This window comes from Diaporthe amygdali (assembly GCF_026229845.1).
Source record: "Diaporthe amygdali strain CAA958 chromosome Unknown NODE_15_length_991109_cov_64_707514, whole genome shotgun sequence".
Lineage (NCBI taxonomy): Eukaryota > Fungi > Ascomycota > Sordariomycetes > Diaporthales > Diaporthaceae > Diaporthe > Diaporthe amygdali.
In genome coordinates, this window is record NW_026517035.1 from 610,274 (window position 1) to 638,268 (window position 27,995).

General features: G+C 50.8%; 10 protein-coding genes across 10 annotated transcripts; 5 read left to right on the forward strand and 5 right to left on the reverse strand.

Moving 5' to 3' along the window:
- Positions 1–2,938: 2,938 nt before the first annotated feature.
- On the forward strand, positions 2,939–3,322 carry J7T55_009925 (uncharacterized protein; the record flags this gene model as incomplete). The annotated part of the gene is made up of 2 exons (XM_053143890.1): positions 2,939–3,104; positions 3,171–3,322. The coding sequence occupies 2 exons, from the start codon at positions 2,939–2,941 to the stop codon at positions 3,320–3,322; spliced, it is 318 nt and encodes a 105-aa protein (XP_052993443.1).
- A 2,033-nt stretch (positions 3,323–5,355) lies between these two features.
- J7T55_009926 (uncharacterized protein) lies at positions 5,356–7,776 on the forward strand (the record flags this gene model as incomplete). Its single annotated transcript, XM_053143891.1, has 11 exons — positions 5,356–5,390; positions 5,554–5,866; positions 5,923–6,058; positions 6,117–6,197; positions 6,251–6,264; positions 6,315–6,452; positions 6,502–7,029; positions 7,085–7,253; positions 7,308–7,386; positions 7,442–7,506; positions 7,577–7,776. 11 exons carry the CDS (start codon positions 5,356–5,358, stop codon positions 7,774–7,776), a joined length of 1,758 nt encoding a protein of 585 aa, XP_052993444.1.
- A 505-nt stretch (positions 7,777–8,281) lies between these two features.
- On the forward strand, positions 8,282–12,678 carry J7T55_009927 (uncharacterized protein; the record flags this gene model as incomplete). Its single annotated transcript, XM_053143892.1, has 9 exons — positions 8,282–9,189; positions 9,293–9,503; positions 9,573–9,795; positions 10,148–10,225; positions 10,841–11,220; positions 11,285–11,747; positions 11,812–12,088; positions 12,147–12,603; positions 12,667–12,678. 9 exons carry the CDS (start codon positions 8,282–8,284, stop codon positions 12,676–12,678), a joined length of 3,009 nt encoding a protein of 1,002 aa, XP_052993445.1.
- A 786-nt stretch (positions 12,679–13,464) lies between these two features.
- On the reverse strand, positions 13,465–14,160 carry J7T55_009928 (uncharacterized protein; the record flags this gene model as incomplete). The annotated part of the gene is made up of 1 exon (XM_053143893.1): positions 13,465–14,160. The coding sequence occupies one exon, from the start codon at positions 14,158–14,160 to the stop codon at positions 13,465–13,467; it is 696 nt and encodes a 231-aa protein (XP_052993446.1).
- Positions 14,161–17,494: 3,334 nt separating this feature from the next.
- Positions 17,495–19,252, reverse strand: J7T55_009929 (uncharacterized protein; the record flags this gene model as incomplete). The annotated part of the gene is made up of 1 exon (XM_053143894.1): positions 17,495–19,252. The coding sequence occupies one exon, from the start codon at positions 19,250–19,252 to the stop codon at positions 17,495–17,497; it is 1,758 nt and encodes a 585-aa protein (XP_052993447.1).
- Positions 19,253–20,178: 926 nt separating this feature from the next.
- On the reverse strand, positions 20,179–21,399 carry J7T55_009930 (spherulin-1b precursor; the record flags this gene model as incomplete). The annotated part of the gene is made up of 4 exons (XM_053143895.1): positions 20,179–20,912; positions 20,966–21,026; positions 21,121–21,175; positions 21,377–21,399. 4 exons carry the CDS (start codon positions 21,397–21,399, stop codon positions 20,179–20,181), a joined length of 873 nt encoding a protein of 290 aa, XP_052993448.1.
- Positions 21,400–22,078: 679 nt separating this feature from the next.
- Positions 22,079–22,504, forward strand: J7T55_009931 (uncharacterized protein; the record flags this gene model as incomplete). The annotated part of the gene is made up of 1 exon (XM_053143896.1): positions 22,079–22,504. One exon carries the CDS (start codon positions 22,079–22,081, stop codon positions 22,502–22,504), a length of 426 nt encoding a protein of 141 aa, XP_052993449.1.
- A 262-nt stretch (positions 22,505–22,766) lies between these two features.
- J7T55_009932 (uncharacterized protein) lies at positions 22,767–24,578 on the reverse strand (the record flags this gene model as incomplete). Its single annotated transcript, XM_053143898.1, has 6 exons — positions 22,767–23,051; positions 23,101–23,232; positions 23,296–23,927; positions 24,039–24,279; positions 24,337–24,402; positions 24,465–24,578. 6 exons carry the CDS (start codon positions 24,576–24,578, stop codon positions 22,767–22,769), a joined length of 1,470 nt encoding a protein of 489 aa, XP_052993450.1.
- Positions 24,579–25,401: 823 nt separating this feature from the next.
- Positions 25,402–25,812, forward strand: J7T55_009933 (uncharacterized protein; the record flags this gene model as incomplete). Its single annotated transcript, XM_053143899.1, has 3 exons — positions 25,402–25,581; positions 25,640–25,690; positions 25,741–25,812. The coding sequence occupies 3 exons, from the start codon at positions 25,402–25,404 to the stop codon at positions 25,810–25,812; spliced, it is 303 nt and encodes a 100-aa protein (XP_052993451.1).
- A 182-nt stretch (positions 25,813–25,994) lies between these two features.
- On the reverse strand, positions 25,995–27,987 carry J7T55_009934 (uncharacterized protein; the record flags this gene model as incomplete). Its single annotated transcript, XM_053143900.1, has 4 exons — positions 25,995–26,105; positions 26,185–26,301; positions 26,373–27,269; positions 27,331–27,987. The coding sequence occupies 4 exons, from the start codon at positions 27,985–27,987 to the stop codon at positions 25,995–25,997; spliced, it is 1,782 nt and encodes a 593-aa protein (XP_052993452.1).
- Between the last annotated feature and the right edge of the window lie 8 nt (positions 27,988–27,995).

Sequence of the window (27,995 nt, forward strand, 5' to 3'; positions counted from 1 at the left end):
AGGGGTTATAAGAAATCAAAGTAAAACGCTTAAAGACCAGCGTCGATGAATGTTAGATAATAAAATTAGTAGTAGTCGAAACAAGCGAAAACAGCAGCCAGTGAGGTGAGGATAGGCGAGAGAAATTGGAGAATGTTGCTACGACGTGTCTACAATTGTGTCCTGAGCAGAGAAGAAAGGCCTGCTCGATGTCCTCAGTTGATAGAGCACATCGTAGCGGGATATGAGTTCCAATAATAGGACATTCTTCCTCCATGAGAGGGTCTATCGTAATTAGCCGTAATGCACCTCTGTTAAAGTCCCACACAGCTGAAGAACTATTCCGAGAGCAAAGGCAAGCTAAACAAAGCCATCCCTCTGGGACAACGACACTTTCTAAAGAGAATTTCGGTATGGATAAAGAAGAACATTGATCGATGAATCTTCCGAACAAAGAACCACGGGACCTCGCACCCATATCAAAGCCTTATCCCAGAATTTCGAGATAGCCTTTGCTTCTTGATTGAACGTGCGTAACCAGGTTGGTAGGGTGTGCCAGGTGTGGTTCAAGGCCCGATTTGCTTGAAAATAGGAAACGTCAGGAAATCACATGGGCCAACTAAGAGACTTGTCCTTATAGAGCAAATTGAATGCACGAAAGTGTCAACTCAACGCGGAAGGCCTGAATTGGCCTCTCGGGGCCCAGCTCAACAGTTTCATCAATATGTTGACGGAAGAACATCTCTCAGTATTTGTAGAGGTATTGAAGACAGAGATACAAGACGTATAGTCACCCGAGCCGCCGATTCTAGTGGCCTAAGACAATGACCACGGCGTGACGAGTAGTATCACTACTTCTGAGCCTGTGCTTGACGATGACAGGTGGACACATGATCAGAAGCTCCATTCTAGATGAGTACAAGACCGAGAACAATTTCCTGTGTTAAATATCATCGATTCCTCCTGAGGTAACGATGCTCTACGGGAAAAAAAACATAGGTCGATCAAGCAACGGATCTTGAAGCTCGAATGGCGAAATAATGTCCGATGACATCTGTGTGACTAAAGGGGTACGAGCTAGAGTGAGGCGGAGATGTACGTGAGAAACTTAGAGCTGATGGTCTCTACTCTTAGAAAAATCGTGAAATCGCGAGCTGCCCTGAGCTTCAGGACACAAGTGATTGGTCTGTAAGGTACAATTTGAGTTAAACACTCCGCGATGGATTACAGTGGGAGCTTTGACACATATCACAGTTCATTTTCCACACTGGACATTTTGACGCCTCCTGTTGAGTCTCATATGTTTGTTCACTCTCTGATCTATACCATGATGGTGCACTAAATATTGAATGAAGCAAGGCAAACTTTTCAAGTTACTTCTACCGGATTCATGAAGGTTGCTACTAATCACCGTTCTAGCGCAACCGCCAAATAATGGCTTTACTGTAGTGTAATTTGAGTCTTTCCAAAATGTCTGACGTGCTGAAATACAATACCAAGTAAAAGTTCGTGTGTAATCTTTTTTTGCGCAAATCCATAAGAATTTTAACCTCGAATGAATTGCAGAGTTGTCTGCTAGTCGACAACATCTCTCACACAGGCTCTCACACACGAATCACACAACGACTTGCGCCGCACGCATAATCTGCCTACGGTACCTCAAAATAGCCTCCTCCTTGACGAGATTGGGAAATGCTTCACTCGCACTTGCGAGCTGGCTACTCCCGGGCTCCGCCAAAAGTAGCAAGCTTCAAGACGAAGTCCCATAGACGACCCCGTGCGACAGCAATCAAGTTGGACTCTTGCGGTTGTGCATCGCATGCGTGATCTTGTGTCAGATCAGGGCGAAGCGGGACTTGGGCTTCTGAATTCAAAGCTGAGGCTTCTAGAATCGTAGAAGGCATCCGTACTGGGGTGGATGGACTTGTGTCTCCATCAAGTGCTCCAGTGGAAGGGTGGAAGGGGATTTCGATGACACTGCTACAGCTGGTTCCTGTGTCGCTTGCAGTGATGCCTGGTTTTCTGTCAAACACCGGGTGTATTTACAACAATTTCAATAAAAACACGAGCCTCCTGAGTTTGGGCTGAATTTTACAGGGGTACAACCTCTTTGGGGATCCAACCCATCTTCGGCATAACCCCTACCGAATATGCTGTGATGCATTGTAGGATTGTGTTTGAAAGATCATATTATCATGAATTTGAACCGGCATAGATGTACGCTTTGCTTTTTTGGTCACTCCCTGTGTGCATTTGGGTACCCGTGCGTGGCCTTGGGATCCATGCGGACTTGGCCTTCACTGCATAGAGAATGCTGCACCGTGTGTTCGCCAGCTGTGAGCTTTTCCCAACTCCATAATAGGATGAACTTGAAAAGAATCTTCCGGAGCGAATCGGAACCAGTTTCTAATAGTCGAAAAATGGACTCGGTAAGTTTTCGATGTCTTGGTTTTTGTGACTGTCGTTCGATTTCTCCGGGGCTCAGCGAGTTTCAGCCGAGAGCTAAGGCCTCACGCTGAGCCTTGAGGGCATTTTGTGAGGAGACACGGAGCCACCCGCCGTTTTACAGTTGGTGACTCCTGAAAGGCATGTTTGTGACGGATCATTACGTCGCGCCAGATTCGATCGGGACTTGAGTTTCCGGGTTCCTTTCTCCAGCTATCACAAAGGTTGTGATACCGCTGGCTTCTTAGCAGGGCAGCTTAAGGTGAGTAAGGTTGCCCGACGGGGGGTTTTGGATTTGCACTAGCATGACCTGCGACGAGGGAAACATGCACCGCCACGACTCAACCTGAGACGGGAAACAAATGTGCATGTCGAACAATCACGAGGAGAGGAGTTATATCACCGGCCGATGTCCGTCTGTCTGGTCTTCGGATGGCAAGCTTCAAGAAATCAAGTCGAAGTTAAACGCGGGCCGTCCATCTGATTTCTCTTTCAACGCTTCGCTACAACCACAATGTCTTCCTCTTGGGGGCTAATCATCTTTGCCGCACTTGTCGGCCTTACATCGGCAGCGCCTTCATTACTACCTCGCCAGGCTGCGACAACACAATTGACCTTCACCGGTGCAGGGGCTGCCTTCAGCGTGACTGCACCGGTTGACGGGAGCAATGTTACACTTAGTAAGCCGTCCCCGATTTACTCTAACTCGTCTTTGGCACCAGATTCTGACTTCACCCTCACCACAGATAATACCCTGGCCGTCGACTTCATCGCCCAAGCAGGGACTGCAAGCTGTGCCTTTGAGGGTGTCGATGGTGTGAAGCTCACTGTGATCGGTGCCAACTCAGGCGCCACTATCGCACCACCACAGACGATCGTGCGTGCGAGCTGCCAATAGCTATCTCATTTTTCCAGGGGACTCCGGAGGACGTGCTCCCTTGTAAAGCAATAAGAACGATGATGTGATAAACGGCCGGCCGTTGATCTTGTTCGGATTGACCCAGTTTCTAGGGCAACAATTGTACATATTGGGCTCAATGCTCCCATCAATAACATAAATGAGAGATATTCGGTGTACAAACACAACCAGCATTGTATGTGAACTCGTCGTTATTAGGTATTGACATCAAGCCTTTGCAACACTAAGCCAGCCTCGTTTGTCCACAGCAGTACTCTTTGTCCTCGCGATTGACACCACATTACTCTTTGTCGCAAGGAGGCAACATACGTTCTTTGCGAAAAATGGAGGAGCCTCTCGAGTTTGTTCCCGTCGCCTGGGTCTTTCTGTGCTTTTACTTCTGTAATAATGGCATTGTTCACAGTATTCCGTTAGAGCTTGCACAAAAAGTTACTATATAAGCTATGTAGGCACCGCTTCCGTAATCATCACCCTGGTCTCCACACAAACATCACTGGACCATTGATTCAGTCAACGGAACGACGGAACAACTTCACAACAAACGTGTTACAGGTCAAGCATATACACGCCGCATCATCTGCATCATGAAGAAATTTTTCAGCAATCTGTTCGGTCGTAAGACGACTCCCCCTGAACCAAAGGTCCCAGTGGCTAAAATCTCTCTTCAAGCAACGAATAAAGGTTTGAGATTGCACGTGCCATACATGGACGACAAACACAAGCCGACTCTGATTCCCATCGCCCTCCATTTAGGGAGTGAAGAATACGAGCATGCTATTCAGGAGCTCATAGTATCAGCGAAGATGACTCTTACGTACTTGGAGAGCAACTATTGGGAACCGTCTTATCTAAGACCTTTCATCCATAGAAACTTGCACCGGGAAGAAGTGAGATTTTGCGTCGAAAGAGGCGGAGCGTTTTTGAAGCCCGAAAGCCTCGAATTCTTCCATACTCTGTTCTTCGCCGCTTCTTTCGGCCGCCCTGTCCGGGTGATCTGCAAGTGGGCTTGATGGGATCTTTGTCAAGCCTATCAGCGGAAGGTGACCCAACTGTTACCAGGCTCAGCAATTGTGCTGATTTTCATTCTTGTAAGTACTTTCATCGCCTCCATTTTCTTTTGTTACTCAAACAAGGACACCAAAAAAGAACACAAAGGAGTACGAAGACAAAAAAGAATTATGAACAAAAATAGTAAGTAAATGAATAATCCTCATATGATCTCATGGCCCAAATTCGTATGGCGCACATTGGCCACTGTGACTCAACTGCCCGGATTCCGGTCCGACTACACATTTATGTCCACGTGGATTGAGGATGTTACAGCTTTTTGAATAATAAGAAAGCTGTACTTGACGTTTCGATTTTTTTACGGGCCGGAAGACTTGACAATAGCCATCCTGAATCCGAACAGTCGCCAGGATGGAATGACACACTGAAACTATCCTACCTACCCAACTCATCAATGTCTATAATTAGGACATGACTCGAAATACATGGAATAAAATACGTGACATAGTCGACATCTGAAGTGGATTGGCAAAAAGATTCAATCCAACCCTCTCAGCTCTATCGTAGGCGTGCGGAACTCCGTCTTGCTTGGGGCTATTTCGTAGCTGTAATTTATTTCAGCCACGGCCCTCCGCTATGGGCCAAGTCGCGATGCCGTCGCCAAGGACATTTCGTTATGCCTTGTGGTCTCGCGTCATGAAATTTCTTACGGGCTTATAAATGTCCACGAGAATGAGTGGTAACGGAGAAGAGAGCTGAACAGCTTCAAAACTAGCTCCATTATCCGCTGGAAGCAGAACTATCACATCTCAGCCGTCTCCGAATCCCAACTCCACCATATGCCATCACGCCATATTCGGTACAGCTTTACAACTATCGCCAAGACAGCACCATGCAGTTGCAATATCCGCCGTTAATCCCCCCTCTGCGTCATACCAAGCCTGTCCAATGGGTAAAAGGCTTCAGATACCCAATTGCGAAATTGCACCAAGCATTTCACCATTATGGTCACCAATTATGTGGCAGACCCACGGCACCGGTAAAGATATCTGGTGAGGGTGTATTATCGATGAGTGCTGCAAGGTACAGAGAATGAGATATATCAGTACCACTCCTCTCCTGAGCCAGCTCAGGTGTGTCGAGCTCAGTTCAGGCCATTTTCCCTCGCGAGACACGATGACAGCCAATGCTAATATTCAAAGCACTCTTGGTCTTGACCAGAAGGCGGCGGCTGCTCCAGGTAAACCGGCCGATAAATCAGAAACAGAATCCGGGGACGAAGTCGATGCCATTAGAGAGCGCATACTGGCAGATCGGCTGCAGTCGAGCAACCCGCCAGTCCTCCCTATCTTGACATTGTTCCGGAAGAAGGATCACAAGCAGCTGGACGAGATCGCTACCCAGCCGTCTGTGTACGATGACCCGTTGGTGGCACAATATTTCACACCTACTGCACGCTACGAGAACTTGCATCGCTTCGATCCCGAGGCAAGATGGACATGGAGAGAGGAGCTAGTGAGTTTGAACCGGCAGAACGGACAGGTACAACGTAGCTGATAGCCTCTTTCCAGCCTCTAATCAACAAAATTGATTGGAAGATCACACTCTGGGCTTGTATTGCATTTTTTGGCTTGGATCTCGACAGAGGCAACTTAAGTCAGGCCAACACCGATAACTTCCTCGAAGACTTGGGACTCAATACGGATGGTGTGTATCTTCCAGACGGTGTATCGGGGAATACTTCAAATGACACTAATTTTGGCAGACTACAATCTGGGCAACACAGTCTTCAGACTGGCCTTCTTATGCGCTGAGCTCCCTTCGCAGCTGATCAGCAAGAAACTGGGTGCGTTCGAATTTTCCAAACAGTTGGCAATCATGCGTCTAACAGTAATACAGGTCCTGATAGATGGGTACGCTTCAGAATTACGATCCGAAAGTTACGACGGACTGACTGTTGCAGATCCCTACGATAATGTGTCTCTGGTCAGTTGTGGCGGCGTCACAGTTCTGGCTCAGCGGCAGGCCATCTTTCCTCCTGTGTCGAGCGCTTCTGGGCTTGCTTCAGGGCGGCTTCATCCCGGATGTTATCCTATATTTGGTAAGCTTCATCCCGCTTCGTAATTTTGCACGGTTCCTGATCATTCAAGTCCTACTTCTTCAAAGGCACCGAACTACCCTTCCGGCTTGCCCTTTTCTGGACATCATTGCGGGTGACTGACATAGTTGCCCCAATTCTCGCCTTCGGACTGCTACGGCTGCGCGGCTACCATGGATACGAGGGCTGGCGCTGGCTCTTCCTCTTCGAAGGGATCCTGACACTCACCATCGGCGTGTGGTCTTGGTTCATGATGGCTCCCTCACCAACGCAAACGAAGTCCTGGTACCGGCCGAAGGGCTGGTTCACTGAGCGAGAGGAGGTCATCATGGTGAACCGCATCCTCAGGGACGACCCTTCCAAGGGAGACATGCATAACCGGCAAGCTGTCAGCCTCAAATTGTTATGGAAGTCGCTAACGGACTTCGACCTCTGGCCTGTCTACATCCTCGGCCTATGCTTCCAGATCCCGACAGGTCCTCCTGATCAATACCTGACCCTCACGCTCAGAAACCTTGGTTTCGGCACGTTTGACTCGAATTTGCTGACAATCCCCACTCAGTTCTTCGGAGCCATCACTGTGAGTTGTGCGATGGTACTCGCTGCGAGGCTCAACCTGCTGAACCAAATCCCAGATGATGATCGTGACATTTTACTCGGAGCGTTACAATGAGAGAGGCCTCATCGGAGTGCTCTGTCAATTTTGGGTCCTACCAAATATGATCGCCTTGGCTGTACTACCAAACACCTCGTCCGCATGGGCACGCTATGCAATTCTAACCGTCCTCTTATCGTTCCCATCAGGTATGCTCTCAACACGACTGAAAACTTTGGCTTGCAACGCTGACCTTTCATCAGCACATGCAATGCAGGTTGCCTGGTGCAGTCGTAATTCCAACACTGTCAGAGCCAGAACTGTTTCAGCTGCTCTCTACAAGTGAGTCTGCATCTGACTGCCACATTGGCGTAGTGCTTGTGCTGACCATTCTCAGTATGTTTGTCCAAGTTAGTGGAATAGTCTACTCAAACGTCTACCGAAGTTCCGATCGTCCTTTTTGTAGGTGTCTGCCATACACTCATACCTATGCCGCGTGCATATAATCATCAAAGCTGAGTTTTGAAAACAGATCGCAAAGCAAACCGTGCCTTGATTGGTGTCTGCGCAATGAATATCGTTCTTTACCTTCTTACCAAGTTGTATTATGTCTGGCGGAACAAGGTCCGCGATCAAGAGTGGAATGCTATGACCAAAGAAGAGCAGATACAGTATCTTTCCACTACGAAGGACTCAGGCAGTAAAAGGAAGGACTTCAGATTCGCTCATTAGACTTCATACTAAGTACAAAGAGATAATTAAAGGTCTGCGGTAAATATTGCGGACTTCGGTGTTTGCGGTCGTGGGTGCTCTCAAGTATTTTAATAATGGTGCCGAGATGAAATTGACTTGTACTTACCATGGACTATTGAGTAGCTCATAAATTGAGCTCGGCTTCATTCTTCAATTCGGCGAGCCCTTCTGTACATACAATTACCCACAGTATCAGACAGTTTTGAAAAAGCACCTGCAAAGCTTTCGTTTGGGCTGGTTTAGGATTTAAATGGCTACAATTCACCCTTTTCAGATGAATCAGCTGCGAGTCACTCCTTGCAAGTGAAGTGGCAAATATCCAACATTGGGCATTCTCTTGGTCGCATCAGCAATCACAGATATCCATAAAACGTAAGTTCCATATGCACGTCGTCAGACCGAAGCCATCAGTCGCACATCGAAGACTTCCCCAAAGCCGCTGCTGAGAAATCTGACGAAGTCCAGCAGAAATTTCAAAGTCAACATGATTGCTCTCAACGCCCTAGGCGTGTTGCTCGCCTATCTCATGATCCTGACACCCCTGACTTTTGCCGATCTTGTCAGCGATACACCCACCACAGTTGCCAGCTCGGCGGCCACGAAAATCGAGATGACTGGATCTCTGGTAACAAGAGATACTGACAAATCCTACCTCACTGTCATTTCTGCCGCTCGCAATCTCAATAATCCAACTCCCGGCACTCAGTACATCTATGATGAGAGCGCGGGTGCAGGAACCACCATCTTCGTTGTCGATTCGGGCTTCAATACTGCAAACTACGAAGACGAATTTTGCACTGACCATGGACGATGGTTCGAGACGTATGCCATTCCACGAGAAATTCGGAGCGAGATGCTTATTGACCGCGAGCGCGAGGTTGGCGTTCACTTTCCGCCAGACGACATGGCTGATATCGGAGGTATTGGTTCAGATAACTTGATTCATGGACACGGCACCCATGTGGCCATCGCCGCGGCGGGCTGCGAGTCTGGTGTTGCTCCCCGGGCGAACCTAGTTCTGATCAAAGCAACTGAGATCAAATTGAACCGTGAGGGCCAGGTAGACGCGAGTGGCCGATCTTCAGTGTATCCGCAGGCGCTCATTGCTTCCCTCCAGTTTGTGATCAAGAGGATGCAAGACACTCGAGGCCAAGAAGTCTCTCTTGGAAAGGCTGTTGTTCTGCTTCCATTCAGCTTAGTGATTCGAAACATGGGTGATGACTGGGGAAGCGATCAGCTCGAATTGTTCGAGCGGGATATGAACTCCACATTGAGCCAGCTCGACGCTCACGGCGTGTCTGTCGTCTTCCCTGGAGGCGATTCTGGCCATGGCCAAGGAAAGGAAGACTCGGGGCCCGATGCGAAGAGCGATGACTATCCTTATTACACATCGTATGTTTTCCTTGCCCATATAACCGGCTCTTGTCTAGCCCTCTCTCGACATCTGAGCTTCAATTAAGAATTACGGACCTCCACTGATTCGATTCATATTCAGGGAACTCTTTCCACAATCACTTTCTATCTATCAAGATTTTGTAATCTTGGTCGGAGGAACCGACGAGGAAGGCCGTCTACGGCCCCAGTCCTCACCAGATGATCCGTACCGCCCCATCTCGATCTACGCTCCGAGCAAGATACTAGGATACGACATCGCTACCAACAAGACACGATACCTTTACGGAACGAGTTTCGCTGCGGCTCAAGTAGTGAGTGAAATCAAATTCAAAATATCACACGCTGATTCTCGCACTCACGTACTGACGGGTCGGACCTAGGCCGGCTTGGTCGCCTACTCCTTGGGACACCCGAATAACACAGAAATTTTCTCATACAGCGTTCATGACCCTCTGCACAACACAGTGGGTAGGCGTGCCAAGAAATACGTTGCACAGCTTGCTTACCAGCGACTGCGTGATGAGTATAAACTTGCCTCCCCGCGACACGATTACCTATACCCTGTGAATGACGAGATTAACGTCGCATACAATGGGGCGCATGGTGTGCAGCGCGACTGATTATTTTCTTCTCGGACTAAGAGATTGAGGAAGTCAGGAACCTCATTCCCTTCTGTCATATGCGGTGCGGATTGGTCTCATAGGGAGTAAGCGTTTCTGAGAGGCCGACACGTGAAATGGAATTAGTTGAGAGACCGGACCATAATTCTGAGCACCGCTGTGTCAACGCATGAAAGCTTCCCTCGACTGTCAAAGCGAGTCCATTAAGACTGTGGCAGATCAATTTTGCGTGCCGACTCTTCAGTACTCCTTCTCTTCCCAAGCCTCAGTATTTGATCAACACTGGACCTATGAAAGCTTATGAATGGCTGTGTTGTCTAAGACATGCGCTTCAGCGGCAGAGCGGCTCGCCATCGGCGATAATGCGTTCGGTGTCTCGGACGTGGCCGCCTGCAGATGGGCTCAATGCAACAGTGAGCTGCATGTAGTTGCCGCCATCTTTTCCTCCTCCAGTTGTCGATTAAAGCCTCAGCGTGGCAAGGAAGGATCCACGATTGATCTTGGCAATGCGACCTGTTAGGACAAGAAGTAAGCAATGAAACACTGCACGACCTAGTAAATATAAAAGCCTGTGATAGGTTCTAGATGCAACCTAGACATGCTGTTCTATATTATACAGGAGGTGGGGTGAACCTACCCCTTGGTTTCGGGACCCATACCCGGGAAACCCTTCATCAATCCGGCTCTCTAGCCTAGAATTGTGTATGTATGTGTGCATGCTGTTCGTGTAACCGAAAAGCACATTTGGATCCGTTTCTAGTGGTCAACGGGCTTCCTAGCTATGAGATCGTACCTCGATCTACACGACCAGCGTACCACAACCACAATCATGCGAGCTCGCTTACAGATAAGCGCCTCAGCGTGCTACGAATGGTCTATTGCAATTCGACAGGTTCCAGCTGCAGGAGCAAGCAGTGCAACTCTGACATTATATCGATACCTGCATTCCTTAAGTCTGGACTCCACCCATTTCTAGAGCAGCTCGCCACCTCCTTTCCGAACTGATTCACTCGCTGTCTTCCACGCAGAATTTCTTTTTCTACCGAACCCTGTCGATATGGCTAAGCAAGAGACCTTCATGACTGAGGACGCCGGTGTCGACTCCAATCAAGATGAGACAAGTATCGTCAAGGAGAGATACAGAGGCACTTCTGCCGACCAGAATGACATGGATATCCTGGGCGTCAAGCAAGTCCTCCGACGGAACTATCGCTTGGTCCCAATGCTCGGGTTCTCCTCCATAGCGGTTATCAGCTGGGAAATTGCGCCGATCTTCCTTGCGTACGCTCTGATTGACGGAGGGACAGCAGCGATCTTTTGGGGTTTGGTCGTCGGCGCCATAGGCTTTTCTCTGATCTACGCCAGTCTGGCGGAGGTAGCTAGCATGTGTCCAACTTCCGGTGGACAGGTAAGTATTCGCTAGAATTCGAAGTCAAAATCATGAGCTAATCCAATTCTCCCGGTATAAAAAGTATCACTGGGTGTCCGAATTGGCGCCGCGGAGTATACAGAGAGGATTAAGCTATTCCGTCGGCTGGTTGATTGTGATAGCTTGGCAAGTCTACCTGGCTGGATCTAGCCTGGTAGTTGGCATGATTATTCAAGGCATTATCGCGCTCAACAACCCCGACTATGTCTTTGAGAGGTGGCATTGCACACTTCTCACCATAGCCGCCATAAGCTTCGCTGTGCTGATGAACACGGTGCTGTCCAGTCATCTGCCCGCCATCCAGTACTTGCTGTTTGCTTTACACTTTGGCGGAATATTTGCCATTGTGATCCCTCTATGGCTAACGGCCGACCGTGGAAACCCCTCAGATGTTTTACTCACCTTCAGTGACAACGGTAACTGGGGAAATGTGGGCCTTTCGTCCATGATAGGCATGACTCTCTTTGCCGGCCTCCTCACTGGATACGATTGTATCGCGCATATGTGTATGTGCGATCATTGTCCTTTCCCAGACAGCTCAGAAGAAAGCTGACACTATTACCACGGAAGCCGAGGAGACCATAGATGCTTCTCGAATTATCCCGATAGCCATCACATGGAGCGTAATTTATAATGTGATGACACTTTTCATCATCGGCACAGCTCTGATATTTTGTTTGGGCGATGTCGAAAGCCTCTTAAACACGAGGACCGGGCAACCGTACATTCAACTCTTCTACAACGCAACTCAAAGCTATGCTGGTAGTAGTGTCATGGCCGCGATATTGATCACCTTGGTCGAATGCTGCGTGATCAACGAGGTCGCCACATCTTCAAGGCAGCTCTGGTACGTGCTAACACAACGCGCGCGTTGAAATGTTAGAAATTTTGCTGATGCCACTCAGGTCCTTCGCCCGAGACCGCGGCCTGCCTGGCTCGACGTGGCTCTCACATGTGACTCCAGGGTGGAACATCCCATTGCGGGCGGTCTGCCTTACCGTCGTTGTCACCGCGCTGCTATCTCTGATCAATCTCGGATCAACAGTCGCACTCAATGCTATTAACTCTCTGGGCGGCGCCGCATTCCTCATTTCATATGTGATCACCCTTATCTGTCTGATCTGGAGGCGCCTCAGGGGCGCGCCGCTACCCCCGCGACGATGGTCTCTCGGCAGATATGGTCTTGCCATCAACCTGGCGGCATTGGCATTCCTGGCTCCGATCCTCTTTTTCTATTGCTGGCCATTGGCACAACCAGTGACACCACTCAACCTCAACTGGAGCTCGGTTGCGCTTTGTTGTGTCTTGCTAGCTGCTCTTGTTCATTACGTGGTGAAGGCAAGGCATGAGTACGTCGGACCTGTAATGCGAGTTAAACGAGCCTAGGTGAAAGACTTGGAGACGACTAGGATATTCATGCCATAGAACACGAGCTAGAGATTACTGCCACAGGTTTATGCAGGATGAAAAATGAACTCATGCACCTGCTAGACACGGTAGGTAGTGCCGAATGGCCAAGCATATGATGAGCCATATCAGAATTGATGAGATACACGAAAATATTGGACGAGGAAAAACTACAAACAGAAGCTGCAATGAATGCTGTGTTAAGCTAGGAGGCCCTTTCAAGCACTGAATACATGAAATAATTGTGTTGAAACTGGCTGGATATAAATAGGAATTAGTTCCCAGAAGAGAAACTTAGTTACTCTAGAGACCTATCTATGACGGCATTAGCTAAATGTTTATGTACCATGGGCAGGGAACGGGAAAGCTGTCCTAAAGCTTCTTTTGTGACAAGAGCGGCGGCTCAACCCACTGTCAACACTTCATGTACTGAGACTACCTCCGCCGTGTAGGGCTTCTAGGTCTTTAAGAACTCGCGGGGTCCTTGCGATGAGCCGCACAAATCAGGGTCACAAAAGGACGGACACATGTCAGGACACCGGTGCTGTTTGAAAAAGTGGGATCGACCCCCATACACTCAACAAAATTTTCATAAAACCACCGCTCGTTCCCATTGCTTGAGTGATGTACAACCCGAATTTCGACTAACTGTGCGGAAGAAGGACCACTCCTCATCCTATCCGTCTGTCAAACTGTGCTCTTGGCAATTCTGAACCACCGTCTCCCTTCCAATCGAAATATCCACACAGGAAAGAAATCAATGAACTCCCAAGAAGAAAAGTAAAACAAAGCTCACAGACTCTTCCCCCTCAACCCTCAGCCCTTCACAACGTACAAGTGCACAACGGGCTTTCCACCTCGCAGCCCGTTTCGGGACGAGTCCCAACCGACCTCCTTGATGGTCTGCTTCATAGCATCCTTGTCATCCCCCCTGAATGACATTCCTTTGTACCAGCGCCCGTTGCCGCCCTGGTGGACCTCGATCACCTTGTTGAGTTCCGGATTGGGGTTGCATGCTCCGAAGCCCTTGAGCAGTTGGCCGATAGTGGTGTTGGTAGGGACATGGCAGGCATGAAAGGGAGCGGTGAAGTTCACCGGCAGCTGCCATGGTGGGGTGTCGTTGGTCTTGAAGACATGAATCTTAGTGTGCTCTGCTGGAAAGAAGTAGTTGTACCCCGGCTCACATCCTACTCCGCCGGTGGAGTTGGTCAAGTTGACAGCTGGTATCGAGGGGTTGATGACCGGGTTTCCGGCCGGGGCTTGATTTGTTGCAGGGTACTGCGTCGGGTTCACCGCGTTTGTGACATAGCCGCCTGGCGCTGCAATGCTGTAGGGGCGGCTATAAGTATTGTAATAATGTTGGTACTGTTGGTACAGCTGTGGATAGTAGCCGTAAGGCTGTGGTGTGTAGCCGAACCCAAAGCCTGATCCATATGGGTTCTGACTAGTTGGGGGTGGAGGGCCACTGTCGGGGCCATAGGCCGTGTTTCGACCGGCACCGAAGAAAGGCATGGTTCAGTGATTGTTGGACTAGTTCTATGCTTTTCGAGTCAACAAATGTAAGCCGTGTGGACAACTGCTTCAGGCTGGTAGAAATGAGATAAACGTACGTCGTGTTAAGCTAGTGCGCGTATGGCGGATGAGGGAATCGAGTGGCTCGGTGGGATGACCAAGAACCGTGATGGCCAACAACAGAGTACCCAGGGTTGGACGCTGGTTGGGATCTTTGGTAAAAGGATGCTGTGAGAGGAGTGAATATCGAGTGACCTGTGAATTGATGCAATGATGCGTCAGGATGTTTCGATGCAGCCTGTTTATGGGTAATTGCTTGCTAGATTGCTAGGGACTGAAAGAGTAAGGAGTTGGATGGTCAAGTTTGGAACTCGAGTCTGAAGAGTTGGATGGTATTTATATTAGAGGGGGAAGAGGAGAGAAGGGCAGCTCGAAGGCCACCAGTTAGGATCAGTTCAGAAAGTGAAGTGAAGTATGACTGTCAGGCTCTGCCAGTCATTGTGCGGCGAAAGATCATGTCAATTGCATTAGGGAGCACCCACGAGTCACAGCTGTCCGCGGAGTCGCCACACCAAAGTCTCGGTCGTTCTGGGGAGTCCAGACAGGCTGGTTCAAATAGGTGAATTGGCCCACGAGGATTTCCGTCTGCCAGAGTCTTCGATTCTCAATGTCGTAAAAAGCGGCCGCGACGAACAAAGCCCAAGAGCCGGTCTCCAGATCTTCGTCGAAGTGCTGTCCGATGATGAGCCTTACGGCTGGGTAGGGTAAAAGTCCGTAGTAATTAGATGGTGTTGATCCGTCTCCTCTGCGGTCCGAAGGAGGCATTGGGGTACCGCTCTAGGGCATTGACAGGCCTCGTGCTGGACCAGGTGAATTCCAGACTTGGCTTGACTCTTTCGATGTCACTCACCTGTGACGAGATTGATGGTTGACTCGCGACAGGACTCATGAGCCGGGAAGACCTAAGTTCCAATCGTAGCCTCAACTCGGAATCAGGGGCTCTTCCGTAGGAAATCTGTGCAGACGGGCCTGACGATTGCTCGATTTGAGAAGTGGTATTCTCGAGATGGAATGCAGTACCAGTGCTCTCAGAGAGCTGACGAAGTGGCAGAGTCTGGTGGGTAAGGATTCAAGAACAGAGTAGTGTCGATTTAGGAGGGGCATCAATCCGGTTATATGCACAGAGTGCTGGACGCTGGTGACAGTCACTGTCGCTGGACAGTCATCGAGCTTCCCCCAACACAAGACACGAGCTGATGGCGATGCTGAGCTGGAAGACCTGACCATAATTTGTCCGTCCTGAACCTGATGATTCAGTTTAGCGGCCAGGGTGGCGGGCTCCAATGGGCTGCCTTGTCTGCTGCCGATTCACCAAGCCGCTGCTCGCTTGACCAGAGAGACCATGTCTTCGTCGATGACAATGCCTGAGAACCGGGCTCCTACGGCGCCGTTACTGATCTCGACTGCTCCGCAACTTCTCTGTGACCGGCCAAGCATCTTCGCAAAACCTAGATCTCTCTATCTGGCGATATCACCCGTTCTATCATCGGTTGCTCCAGAGTCCGGCAAGTTGGCGCCGAGTGATCTCGCAAACATTATGGGCGCGAGAGACTGCTCTCCTAGCAGCTAGGAACACTTAATCATGTATTCAGCAGAGCCTGTCTCAGCCGAGCCTCTCACAAATACGTCCATGGGTTGCCATAAGTTTTGATGCGTATAGCCAGACAGCATCTAGGGGGGGGGGCCATATAGGTAAAGCGGAGGTGATAGTCCAGCAAGGCGACAAGCGACGTTGCAGCTCATCCTGTACATGAACTGCGCAATACCCATACTAAATCATGGCAAGGACCGAGTGCTGACATTTCTGCCGTCTAGGCTTGGTGAACTCGACTGAGGAAGCTGCGTGCCGTCCATGCGTGAAGCTCGATGAGTGGTCGACATGCACGAGGCTGATGGAAGTCAACATCCGCTAATCGTTGAAGGGCGATGCTTCTCATTGTCGCTGGCTCATCCATCTTATCTGATGGATGTACTCCCTGGCCGAGAACCCCGCCATCTGGAAGCGTCAAAGGCTTTCACGGTGTAATGTGTCGAGGCTGGTGTCTGGTCCAGAGCCACGAGGAAGCAGCATGTCCAGGCTACTTATACTCTTTTCAAATGCCGCAGGCGTGGTTGCATCAAATGACTGCTGAAGTTTGCTGCCCCGCGATGACTGTCTCAAGCCAAATGACAGAGTTGTCTGTGGCCAGTAGGACTCCTGTTTGCATGTGCAGAGCAAAAGCTGATGCTGACTCTGAAGCTGTCCCAATCGCCGTTGCCGTTGTTGGAATGCTTTTGCTCCGTCTGCCTATTCATCAGAGGCCTGGCAAGTACCCAGAGCAGGGCGTCTCGCGATGCTGGGTCAATCCGTGAGCATGTTGATACGCAGGCATTGAGGTATCGGCACATGGCGATGGCGGGCTTCCAGATTTTGGTTGTGCTTCTCCCAACGCCAGTCTCCCTCGTTATTCTAACTTGATTCGGTACGAGGTCAAAGTGGGGAGGTCGTTGCGGATTCTCACTTCCTCGTACCGTAATCTCGAGTGAGGCTCTGTGGACTTTATGTCAAAGTGTTTCTTTTGAGTCGGGGAGGAGGAGGAGGGTAGTCGCGACAGTGGACAGGATCTTGATGCTTTCAGTCTTGCCCTAAGGAAGGAAAATGCTATCAGAGGAGCGCCCTGCCAACGAACATTGTAGCTATGTGCTGCTGCCTTAATTTGACAGGTGACCGCTCACCGGTAAAGGCCAAATTTGTTGAGCAATGTACGAAAGTTGTTGTCTTCAAACAGTTGCGGCATGGAAGCTTTAGACTGGAAGGGGTTGTCTGGTTTGATCCGTTCTTGCCGCGTTGTCGATACGCCAAAGAAATGTAGGAGAATAAGAGAAAGTCTGGCTGGTCTCGGGACTTCTTGAAGAAGAGGCCTGTTCTACTGGCCCAATTACGATTAAGGGCAGTAACGCAGACGTTATGGATTGCAAAGTGGTTGAGACGCAACGTGAAGCATATCAATCGTCAACAAGCCAAAGATATCAACAAAAATGGAGTCATCGGACGATAAATTTTGCACCGGTACTTGATCAATTATCGTTTACGGTCTGCGTCAAAAACGCTTTCGTCCGTCTATCAGAATCAAAATCGCACCTTGGGTATATCACCACCTTCCTCCAGACTGGGTTCAGATTCGCTGTGCGATAGCGGAAAGACATCCCTCACCGCCAAGCCAACGATCATTGCCGCCTTGCAAAACACGCAAAAGCTCAGTCAAAGTGCACGCAACTAGCCAGCAGAGCCACGTCAGCTCTCAAGCCCATCACGGCCAGCCACAAACAAGTTGTACCGCTCCCGCGTGCGCCTCCGCGCCGTCTTCCCGAACAAAGCCATGGGCAAGCTCGTGGCAAGCGCCGCAAAAGCCAGCACACCAGCCGCGATGAACGTGTTCTCGACGCCGCTGTTGTCCATCCACGGGCTAGTGATGAAGCTAAAGATACAGCCGATGGTATTGTTGATAACAGCGACACCCACCATGCCCTCGAGGACCATCTCGGGGTACGCGTCGACGAGGTACGCCATGGACAAGTCGCCCGCGCAGCCGTAGCCGAAGCCGATGAAGCCTAGCCCGACGTAAGGTACGGGCCAGTCCCAGCCGCGGCCGGAGCCGATGCCGAAGAGGAACATGCCGGTGGGGAACACGACCGTGGGGAGGATCATGAGCCACAGGCGGCACTCGGCCTCCATGATGCCTCCGCGCCGCCGCGTCAGCCACAGAGTGAACCAGTCGCTGCCCCAGCCGGCGATGAAACACCCGATGACGGCGCCGATCACCGTCGGGATGTTCATGTTGCCCACCTCACCGTCCGTGTAGTTGTACGGCGGGTCGTACCACGTGTCCTGCTCAACAGTGAGGTAGAAGGTCAACCAGGCACTTTGCGCGCCCCACTGAAGTCCCGCATACCACACCGCCGGGAAGGTGAAGACCTTGAGCGTATGGAACAGTCGCTTGAAGTACTGCTTGAAGCCCGTGCCGCGCAGATTTCGTGCTGGCGTGATAACACGGATGCGCTGCCAGTATGACTTCTGCTTCTCGGGCTCGGCAAAGCGCGATCCTGCCCTCTCGAGGTCTGTGGTCACGGGTGGCGTCGCCGTTCCTGAGATGCCGGCGCCGGGCTTCTTCTCGTTGATGCCGGTCGTTTCCTCTGTGGCGCGTTCGACTCGCTCGGTGACGTTGAGGCCGTGCATGGTCGTGTACCCGGCGCGGTCGAAACCTGTCTCTTCCAGGCCGAAGAAGAGCAGCAGGAACGTGCCGCCCGAGAATGCGGCGCCCATGTAGCCCACCCACCGGAAGCCGAGGAAGCTCTCGGAGATGTAGCTCGCGATCAAAGAACCCATGTAGGTTCCCACACTGGTGGCCAGGACGTACACGCCGATGGCGGCACCAGCCTGGTGCTCGAACCACAGGTCCATGAGACTTAGCTGCACCACAGCCTCGGCGACGGCCTCAGACGCGCCAACAAACAGCTGACTCCAGATGGTATCATTGGCGTTCTTGGCGGCGCCGAACCAGATGCTGCCGATGAGGCCAAAGGTCATTGAGACCAGGTACAGCAGCCGCCGGCCGTAGAGATGCACAGCAGGCGAGGACAGGAGCGCCCAGTAGCCAATGCCGATGAAGAGGACACCGGCGCCCGTGTTGAAGTACGAGTAATCGATGCCCAGCTCCTCGTTGAAGCCCTCTGAGGCAGAGCCGGCGTCGTTGGACGTGGCGGCCGTTAGGGCAGTGATGAAGCACACAAGGGCAGTGTGCCAAATCTTGCGGGCCACGCTCCATTGCAAGGGGTCGTTGGGCGAATCGGTGGGCTGCGGGACCAGGACGATGTCGCCGTGTTTCTTGAGCGAAGAAGCATCGCCGCTTAGGGACAGGAGGGTATGACCCTCGCTGTCGAAGAGGCGGCGAGTGCCTGGGATGTCCTCTAACTCATCTTGAGTGAGAGAAGGACGTATGATTTCGAGCCCGCCATTGGACTGATCATGGGTGAATTCGGGGGCAACTGCCATCGACTTGTAAAGTGGATTCGGGCCTTAGGCACGCGACACACGATGTTCCTGCTATCGGCTGATTGGTGTAGGCTCTGTTCTTGTCTTTCAGACAGACGCGATGCTTCCCGCACCGTTTAGTCTCAGCACATCGTAGGGTATGATATCACGTAAGAACGAGCAAGAAGAAAGATGACAGGACTCCTGGGGCAATTAATTTAAGGATTGGGGCCAGGACAGAATTTTGCAAGACCGATGGATCGACGGAGTTGTGCCCAAAGCGGGTACTTCTCTTATCTGCCCAAAGATAAGCATTGGTGCAGCGGCCGCGTGGCGACGGCGTCGACGGCGCGAACCGGGTTTTGTGTCGGAGATGCCGACTGCCGAATCCTGCCTCCAAGATTCCAGGTTTGGGGATTTGGGGGGTCAATGTTCGCCCTCAAGCTGACGTAGTGCATGGCCTGGCTCCCCAAACCAGATATTTTCAGGGCGTGCTGATATGCTGCCGCCTCGCAATGCAAAATGGGAAATCGAGTTCCGCCTAGAGGTGTTCGCGAACAACACCACATATCCACGCCTGATGCATCTATACTTGAAATGCTGATAGCCTGCGACGCAGTGGTGGTACTCTCGGGGATGGCCCGGGCTGCTGACATCCAAAGCTAAAGCTGCTGTTGAAGGGAGTGCGAGGCGACTCGGCCCCTGGCCACCAATGCACCCCTTCAATATACAGCAACGCACCGTCATGTCGAGTATCCCAGTCATGCCACCCAGGCAAAGCGACCGTGTCCGTCACTTTCGATAGTAGCTGCCGTCTGTTGTCGATTGACCAATTAGCAGCATTAGCATTGCAGTCTGGTCTTGTAAATGAACGATGAAAGTCGAGCGAGACGTATTCGCTGCCATGGACAAGGTCTCATGCAACTGATACCTCGGTTTCGTCTTCCTCAGTCCTCGATGTCCCCAACCATCCTCAACCCGCCCTTCAGCCCAGTCCCTCTTCTTGACTCATCAGCTTGCCGATTAATCTTCCTTTTTGTCTCGGTGTCGACAATGAGCTTCTTGAGGTAGACCTCGGCTTCGACGGTGGCGCTGTAGGCAATAGCAGTCCAGGACCATATGTTCTTCCTCTCCGCATCCGCGCCAGCTGCCAGGAGCGTCCTAAGCACCAGCAGATGGCCATTGCTACTCGCAAAGTGGAGCGCCGTGTTACCCTCAGAGTCTGCATTCCGGACGGCCTGTTCGGGTCCGCAGGGCACGTAGGTCAGCAGGATCTGCAGGACCGTGTCGTGGCCACCGCGAGACGCCTCCATAATGGCATCGCGGCCGCGGATATCGCGGCGTAGGATGATGCCCGGGTCCTGCTCGCTGAGGAAGTGGACGATCTCGGTATGGCCCGCCCCGGCGGCCAGCATCAGGGCGGTCTGGTAGTCGTCGTTGAGCGAGGGGCAGTCGGCCTCGCAGCCGAGCGAGAGGAGGAGCTTGACGATGGAGAGGTGGCCCAACGAGGCGGCGAGGTGCAGGTTCGAGTTAGACAGGCCGCCGGGGGAGGTGTCGGGGTTGTGGAGGAGCTTCGGGTGCGAGTGCAGGATGCGTTTGACGAGGAGGGCGTCGTTGGCGTGGATTGCCCGCCGCAGCCGGGACGAGGCGTCGATCCTGAGCGCGGGCACGTGGGGGTCAGCTTCTATTCGACATGTTTGAGAGGGGTCCCGAGACAGTGGTATCATGGCTTACATGATGGCTGGCTGATGAATGCTGCGAGAACAGCGTAAACAAAATAGATTTCCAGAGTCGGCTAAAGGCGTCCACGGTTAGTGACTGGAGATCGTTCCCAAGCCGAGAAGACTGGAGGACTAGAGATCAAGCCAACCGCGGCAGCTAAACATGACGCGAGCTTCCCGCCCTGCCGCCCAGCTCTGGCTGGGTTCAGGGTTCCACAGGCCGCTGGAAGTCGCGGGGGCGGGGGTAAGAGGGGCTGTGGAGCAGTTTGCCTGCGGGTGCGGATGATCTGCATGTGCCCAGACTTTGGATCTCACCCTCCACAGTCCGTTTGTAACCTCTGCTTTGACTCCTCATCAATCTACAACATTCCATGATCAATTGCAATCATTATGATAGCCTCCAGCTGAAATAAAGTCAGAATACCTCCGCACAAGGGACTCCTGCATACTGAGTGTTGCTTCTTTATGCGAATCGTGCCTGTACTGGAAAAGGAGAGAACCCCTAATCGGGTCCAGCCTCAAGAGCTGTCTTCATGAGTAGGCAGCGATGGAAATTGGATGCATCGTACGATACTACGATATCAGCTTCTTCAAAAAATTGAATCGTGGTCGGAATTTCTCCATACGGGTCTTTTCCGTAGGCATTTTTGAGGGACTGTCTGGGACATCTGCAAACGCAAAGGGAGCAAGCGCAATGAACCACAACTCTCATGTTCTCCTCAGCACGCTGAGCAAACGGAGAACACCTCGGAGTAATAGAGCTCGGTCGCTTGCATTGTACCGTGTCTTCTGCTGCGAACCACAGGCATCATCAGCTCACCCTTGCCTCTACTATTGGTCCCTAACTGAAAATGCGGTGGTGGAGGCTGGTAGGCCTCCCGCATATCCCGAGATGCTTTGACACTCGTTGGGACCTGGCGCAGGTGAGGCGAAGTTGACCACATCTTGAGGCCGCACACAACCACTACGTGACGCCCATTTAACTATGCAACACCCATCTCAGTTAAATGCCTATTTCTTTCTTGTTCTTGAATTAATTATCGTCCATCGAAAGCCCTCAAGCAAATCGTTCTTGCAAATCGTTCTTGCAGTAGTTCAAAGTGAATACATTTGTCAGGCCGAAGCCATGCACGTCAAGCTCGAATCAAGCTCCCAAGACCCGTCCTCCTCGTCTCCCATCTTCGTCCTCACCCTCCCTGAATACGAAATCCGCGTCCACCCCCGCCAGCCCACATGCCAAAACTGCGACCAGCCCGCCATTCGCAAGCTGGCCAGCCCTCTGAACACGAACAACGCCGGCCGTCCCTACTACATCTGTCCATCTTGCCCATGGGATTTTCGATGGGTGTGCTGGGCAGATACCAAAGGCATGGCCATGGAAAATCCACCATGTGATTGTGACTTGCCCTCCAGGCTGGACATCATTGGCCAGCATAAGGGCGAAAAGGCTGGTAGGGCGTTCTGGACTTGTGTGACGGGAAATTGTGGGTATTACTCAGAGACTATGGACGGCACGCGCGGGGTGAGCGACGACGGAGGGTTCTACCCATAGTCATTGGGAATTGCTTGGTGTCGGAAGTGAAATGATATTGAATCCCTTCCACTAAATATGCCTCCTATGTCAGATGTCTCAGACCCCCAACCCGGTTTGATCGCTTGATGGAATGACTGGTCCTGGTCATGATTGTGTTAAAGCATTCTGTCACAATCTTGGGTTATGTGAAGATGAACCCTAGCAATGCATCTGGCGCGCTTTAAACGGCCCCAAGTCCGCAGAAAAATCATGTTAGATGTGCCTGTGTCTGAAAAGGTGGTCATGGACTCATTTCACCCAACTCCACGTCCTTACTCCTAAAGGAAAGTGAAGAGCGAAGTATACTGCGCTTCGATCCAAACAAAGTCGAGTCTGAGTCCCTGTCCAGCTCCTGCTGAAGATTTTCCTTTGCGTCTTCTATCTCCGTTGTCGCCCAGTTCCTGAACCACAGGATGGTCCCTGACGTCAGCAGCAGGGTCAATCCACCGTACAACCCAAGCCATGGCGATATGATCTGAGCACTATCCTGCGGTATCCAGCTGAAGAAAGTCATCGAGAAAAATGTCTGTTTCCGGGTCAGATTTTGGCTCTCCCTAAAATAAGGGGTGACTTACCGCGAGGAAGGTCCCAGGCAGGAAGATCATGCCCAAGAGAGAGATCTGTTTCATCTGGCTGCTATCCATCTTCGTCGCTGTAGCAATGCTGAAATTGACTTGTGCGTCACGCCTTGTGTAATAGTTCCATTCCTTGTGACTCATCAGTTCTAGGTGCTTATGTGCAGAGGGTAGGCAAGTGAGAGATACTCGTACCATTTGAGTCGCAAGAGTCATGGCACCAAGAAGTCCCTCGCATTTGCGGGTTTTGCTTCGAAACTCGGCCATCATCTCCTTCAACTTGGTGTCGATGTACATACCAGCCCCTTGGTCCGTTTCCTGGTCGCTACCGGACTCCCGATCAGGCTTTGGTGGGGATCTCGGCAGCGTCTTCAGGTGGTCTCTCATTGACTCGAGCTCCATATATAGGCTTCCAAGTCCATTTTTAAGGGAACTCATCGATCGCCACAATTGTATGGCTTCACAATCTCTCTGCGTCATTGTCTGTCTGGCTTCTTCTTTCTTTGCCTGTTGATCCACCTCCTTCTTGGCCTCCTTGTTGACTCTTGTTTCCAGCTCCAGAATCCTTTCCTCAAGTTCCGTGGATCTGTCGTCTATCGCATTGAACAGGCGTTTTCGCTCATGCTCTACGAAGATCATTGGGAGCACTAAGGGGTGGAATGCAAAACTCTTGCATCTGTCTAACCAGAGCTCGGTATCCTCCATGATGTCTTCTGTACAGCCATACATGACCGCGAATATGAGGGGCTTATCGGTGAAACATGTTGTGGACAACACAATGTCATCGCCTTGGGCAAGGGACTCAGTGTCTGACTTGCAGTGATAGACTGTGAATAATCAATCCATCAGCTTGTTGTCACATTGTGGGAAATAATTTACGTAAATAACAATCGGAGTCATGATTCTTGCTTTGTTTGAGATAGGAATCAGTGGCGTACCAGTCGAGCGGCCAAAGTCGTCTGAGCCCGTCCATGTCACCGACCTGGAGCTGAGAACAGCAGTAGACTTTCTGACGATTATGGAACCAAGCGTTCTGTGCTGGCAGAGGCTCCTGCAGAAATTGTGAAATTCGTCTTCCTTATATGCTACTGAAGTGCTGTTTGTGAGATCACCCTCAAGCCGCTTGTGCATGGCTAGCAGAAGGGTAGGACGATGCTGCCCTCTTGAGGAAGGCCGGCACTATTTTTCCTTTGTGAGCATACAAATTTGGATCGAGGAAGTCTTGAATGATCTTACACGGTCAATCCAGGCGCCATATTCAGACACGGTGCTGAGTTTCTCAGGCTGGAAGTCTATTTCGCCCTGTGAGAATGCTTGAATAAGCTACATGAAGAATTTGCGATCGAATTCCAAGTCTGACGAACATGGTTGTTCTGTTGGATCTTTATTGCAAGGATACTGCAACTTTGGCTGGGATCGAATTTGAAGTGCCTCCTGTCTTTCCTCTTGAAGTCTGTCGTTGAATCAAGCCACTCCATCGTCAATTGAGCTTATATTGCCCGGGAATTGTATCTATGGAGCTGATGAGCCGTTTCAGAAGAGAATCGTGCTACAAGTATGGAAGATGGAAGAGAATGCATGGCTGTTTCTCGCATGTCTCAAAAGATTACTGGGGTAATCCGGTCTAAGTGAAGGTGGAGAGGTTTGGCCAGTTTGGTGGCCGATGGGGCCATTACGGCACGGAGAGCCTCATTCAGCATGTACTTGAGCAAACTGACTGGCCTCTGAGAGCGGGCCACGTTATCATGTGGCCTGTACAGATTGCGCAGTCGGGCGCGGACTGCCATGCATTGCATGAGGCACACCCCAGTTATAAACAACCACTCGTAGAGCCAGGAGCATCTGCAAGTAAGCAGTGGCTCATGCAAGCATGACAAAAATACATCTGCAGACCAACGGAGTTATCTGAGGCTTGTACGCCCACCCACTAATACCACACCGCCCAGTTCATGCTAAAGATTCCGTCTAGAATGCCTCATTGTGGCACCACCCATGTCAGAGGGTCAATAACTTCTACAGCTGTGCGCGAGAGAAGTGCACTTCCTCACTGCTGCGGACTAGTCCCTCAAACACAAAAATCGGAGGTCGAAGCCAGACAGCTCATCAGCCTGCCTAAAATTGCCTACTGAGAGAGCCTGTTTGCCTTGTCATCGCCGCAGCCTGTTTATCCACTTTACTTGGGGCTGTGTCTAGGTCAAAATTGACACGAGTTCATCTTGAAAGTCGGGCACCGCGAACACTCTCGCCGTATATATATATCGAATCCTACGGTGTTCCTTCCGTTGAAGTCTGCGGTTCAAAATGGCACTTTTCAAAAAGATACTGCACTACGCCGGTTTTGCAAAGAAAGACGACATGGCCAAACCTGTAGAATTCGTGCCTTCGGACATTTTCAAGCACCGTTATCAAGACCCAAAGGTCTTGATAACTTACGTGAAGGGGTTGCCAGATGGTTTCACGGATGATCAAATCACCGTGAAGGTATGTCGTTCATTTCCTGTTAGCCCTCGCATCAAAGCTAAGCTATGTCTTCATTCAGCCTGTGAAAGACGGTCAGCTTGGGCTGAAGCTGCCACGAAAACTCGAAAAGGTGGGTGCTGTGAAGGCCACTTGTGAAACATGCAACTAACTTCCAAGCAGGAAGAGATCGAAGGGGTGAACAAGGCTTTTATCAAGGCTGAGAGGGACCGTCAAAGGGATAATGGAGCTTAAAGTCAAACAAAGGGCGTTATCGTGCACTGAGACGGAGACCATCTTTTGTAAACCAGAATAAATGGTGATTTTTCAACATACGCTCTCCATGCCGAGAGGGGATGGGGGGCGGTGGCTGCAGCATTTTCTTTGATGGCTTTAGAGCAGACTGGATTGTAAAGGAAATTATTCGAAGACTTGCCTCAGACTTTGTCGGCACTCTTTGCGAAAGCCGAACTTGACTTGCAAATTGTTTTCCAGCTCTCTTGTCCCTTGAATATTATATGGTCTGTATCGTCAAACCAAACGTAGACCTGTGAAGAGCTGACAGTGCCGCATGAGACTTTTGAAGTATCATCTATGGTTTACAAGGCCGCTGAAAAATTCTTGTACTTCGAGAGAGCTTGCGCGTTCTCCAGGGTCCACAACCAGCATTTTCTCTCCGACGAACAAGAGTACTTGTTTCAGTTGATCACTGCACCTACCATGTTGTTGTAGAGCCCTCAGATGCTGAATTATTGTCAGGTCAAATTCATGATTGCTTTCATGCAACATTGAAAAGGTTAGAGCCTTCCACTTACCGAAATAACTGCATCCCTCACCCTCGAGCTAATGTTTACATGCGAGCCAGCCCACAGAGAATATCGCATTGTGGCGCGTCTCGACTCGACTTTCAACTTCCTGTTGCATCCCCAGCGCAGCCTGTTAAAGAGGAAAGGCGTAGGCTCTTGCTTGACTATTTTGAAGAACGTATCCTCGATCAATTGTCCAGGGGCCTCAGTGACGGCTGGGTCGTCTTCTTCTTCCTCACGCATTTTTCGGAAGGAATCTATACCATCCTGGCCCAATATTGCCCAGGTGACAAAGTCCAGAAACAAGCACCCAAGACACCATACATCGTAGTTGAGTGTGATGAGACTTCCAGGATAGTGCTCAGGCGGTCGATAGGTCTTAACGTGGGCCACTTTGCTGGCCTTCAAATCCTCGTTCGGCTCAAATCGTCTAGCTTCCCCGAAGTCTGCAAGCTTCAGTACCACAGGTATACTGAACTGGTCGGAACCAGAATCTCGAAAACAGAGGATGTTTTCCGGCTTGATGTCCGCATGCAACAGAGCGTTCGTTCTCTCAAGATGATCATCCGCGAGGTTGTGAGTCGCCACCAATGCCTCGGCGATCCCAAGGCATTCGCCAAGAAGCCATTCATCCGAATACCAATCTGCTACTCTCACTGGCGTGACATGTTGAATGACTCCGTCTGGTGTGTACGATTTCCAGAGCTTCTCCAGGCTCCCTTCATTAGCGAAAGGAAACAAGAGGTAATATCGGTCACGATAGGCGAATGCTGAGAGAAGGCGAACGATGCGGTTGTGTCTCGGCGCGTCGTCGTTGGCCTGAACCTCTAGTTGAAACTTCTCCTCTGATAGTCCGGCAGCTAGCCTCTGCTCGAAGGTCTTCAAAGCGAAAACTTGGTCGCTGTCCTGTGTCTGATTGAATGAGGACTGGGCGTCGTTTATGGAAGGCAATGACAGTTCAACTCACCAAGTCATGACTGTCAGGATAGATCTCAATTCGTTCCACGTAAGACACTTCACCTAGGATGGGCTTTCCTATTCTTGCTTTTTCTCTCCAGGGCAATGAAACCTCCATGGGAAGCTCTTCGACTGCCTGGTTGTTTCCTGTGCCAAATTCGGTGAGAAATGGCGTGTACACTTGCCACTGCGTATATATAAAAAGCTCCCTCTCTCTTGCGCTGACATTGAGGTCGGTACTATTGAAGAAGTCTGAGTTGAGAGGCAGGTCCTTATCGCAGAGTTGTGGATTTCCGAGATAGAAACGGGATAGCATGAGCTCTTCTCTGCGGCAGAGCAGCAGTGTCGCGAAGATCATTCGTCGTCCCGTGCAGTACCTCCAACCGCAGGCGCATCCCTGGTGGGCTGGACAGATATCCTGTGCCACATCTTGCCAACGATCCGCATCTTCCCTCGCATTCAGAATTTCTCCCACTTCTTCGATATTGATTATTTCAATTAAAGCGGCTCGGGGTATGAAACGATTGCGAGAGTCGTTGCAGTCCTTTTCCGATGCGCGCAGGAGTGCCTGCGTAATCCTGTCCCGGATGGCTTGTCCTTGATTACCGATGTGAGGTGGGTTGGTGGCATTTTCCGGTCCCGAATGATGTGACATCTCAGCCTGCATCAAGAAGC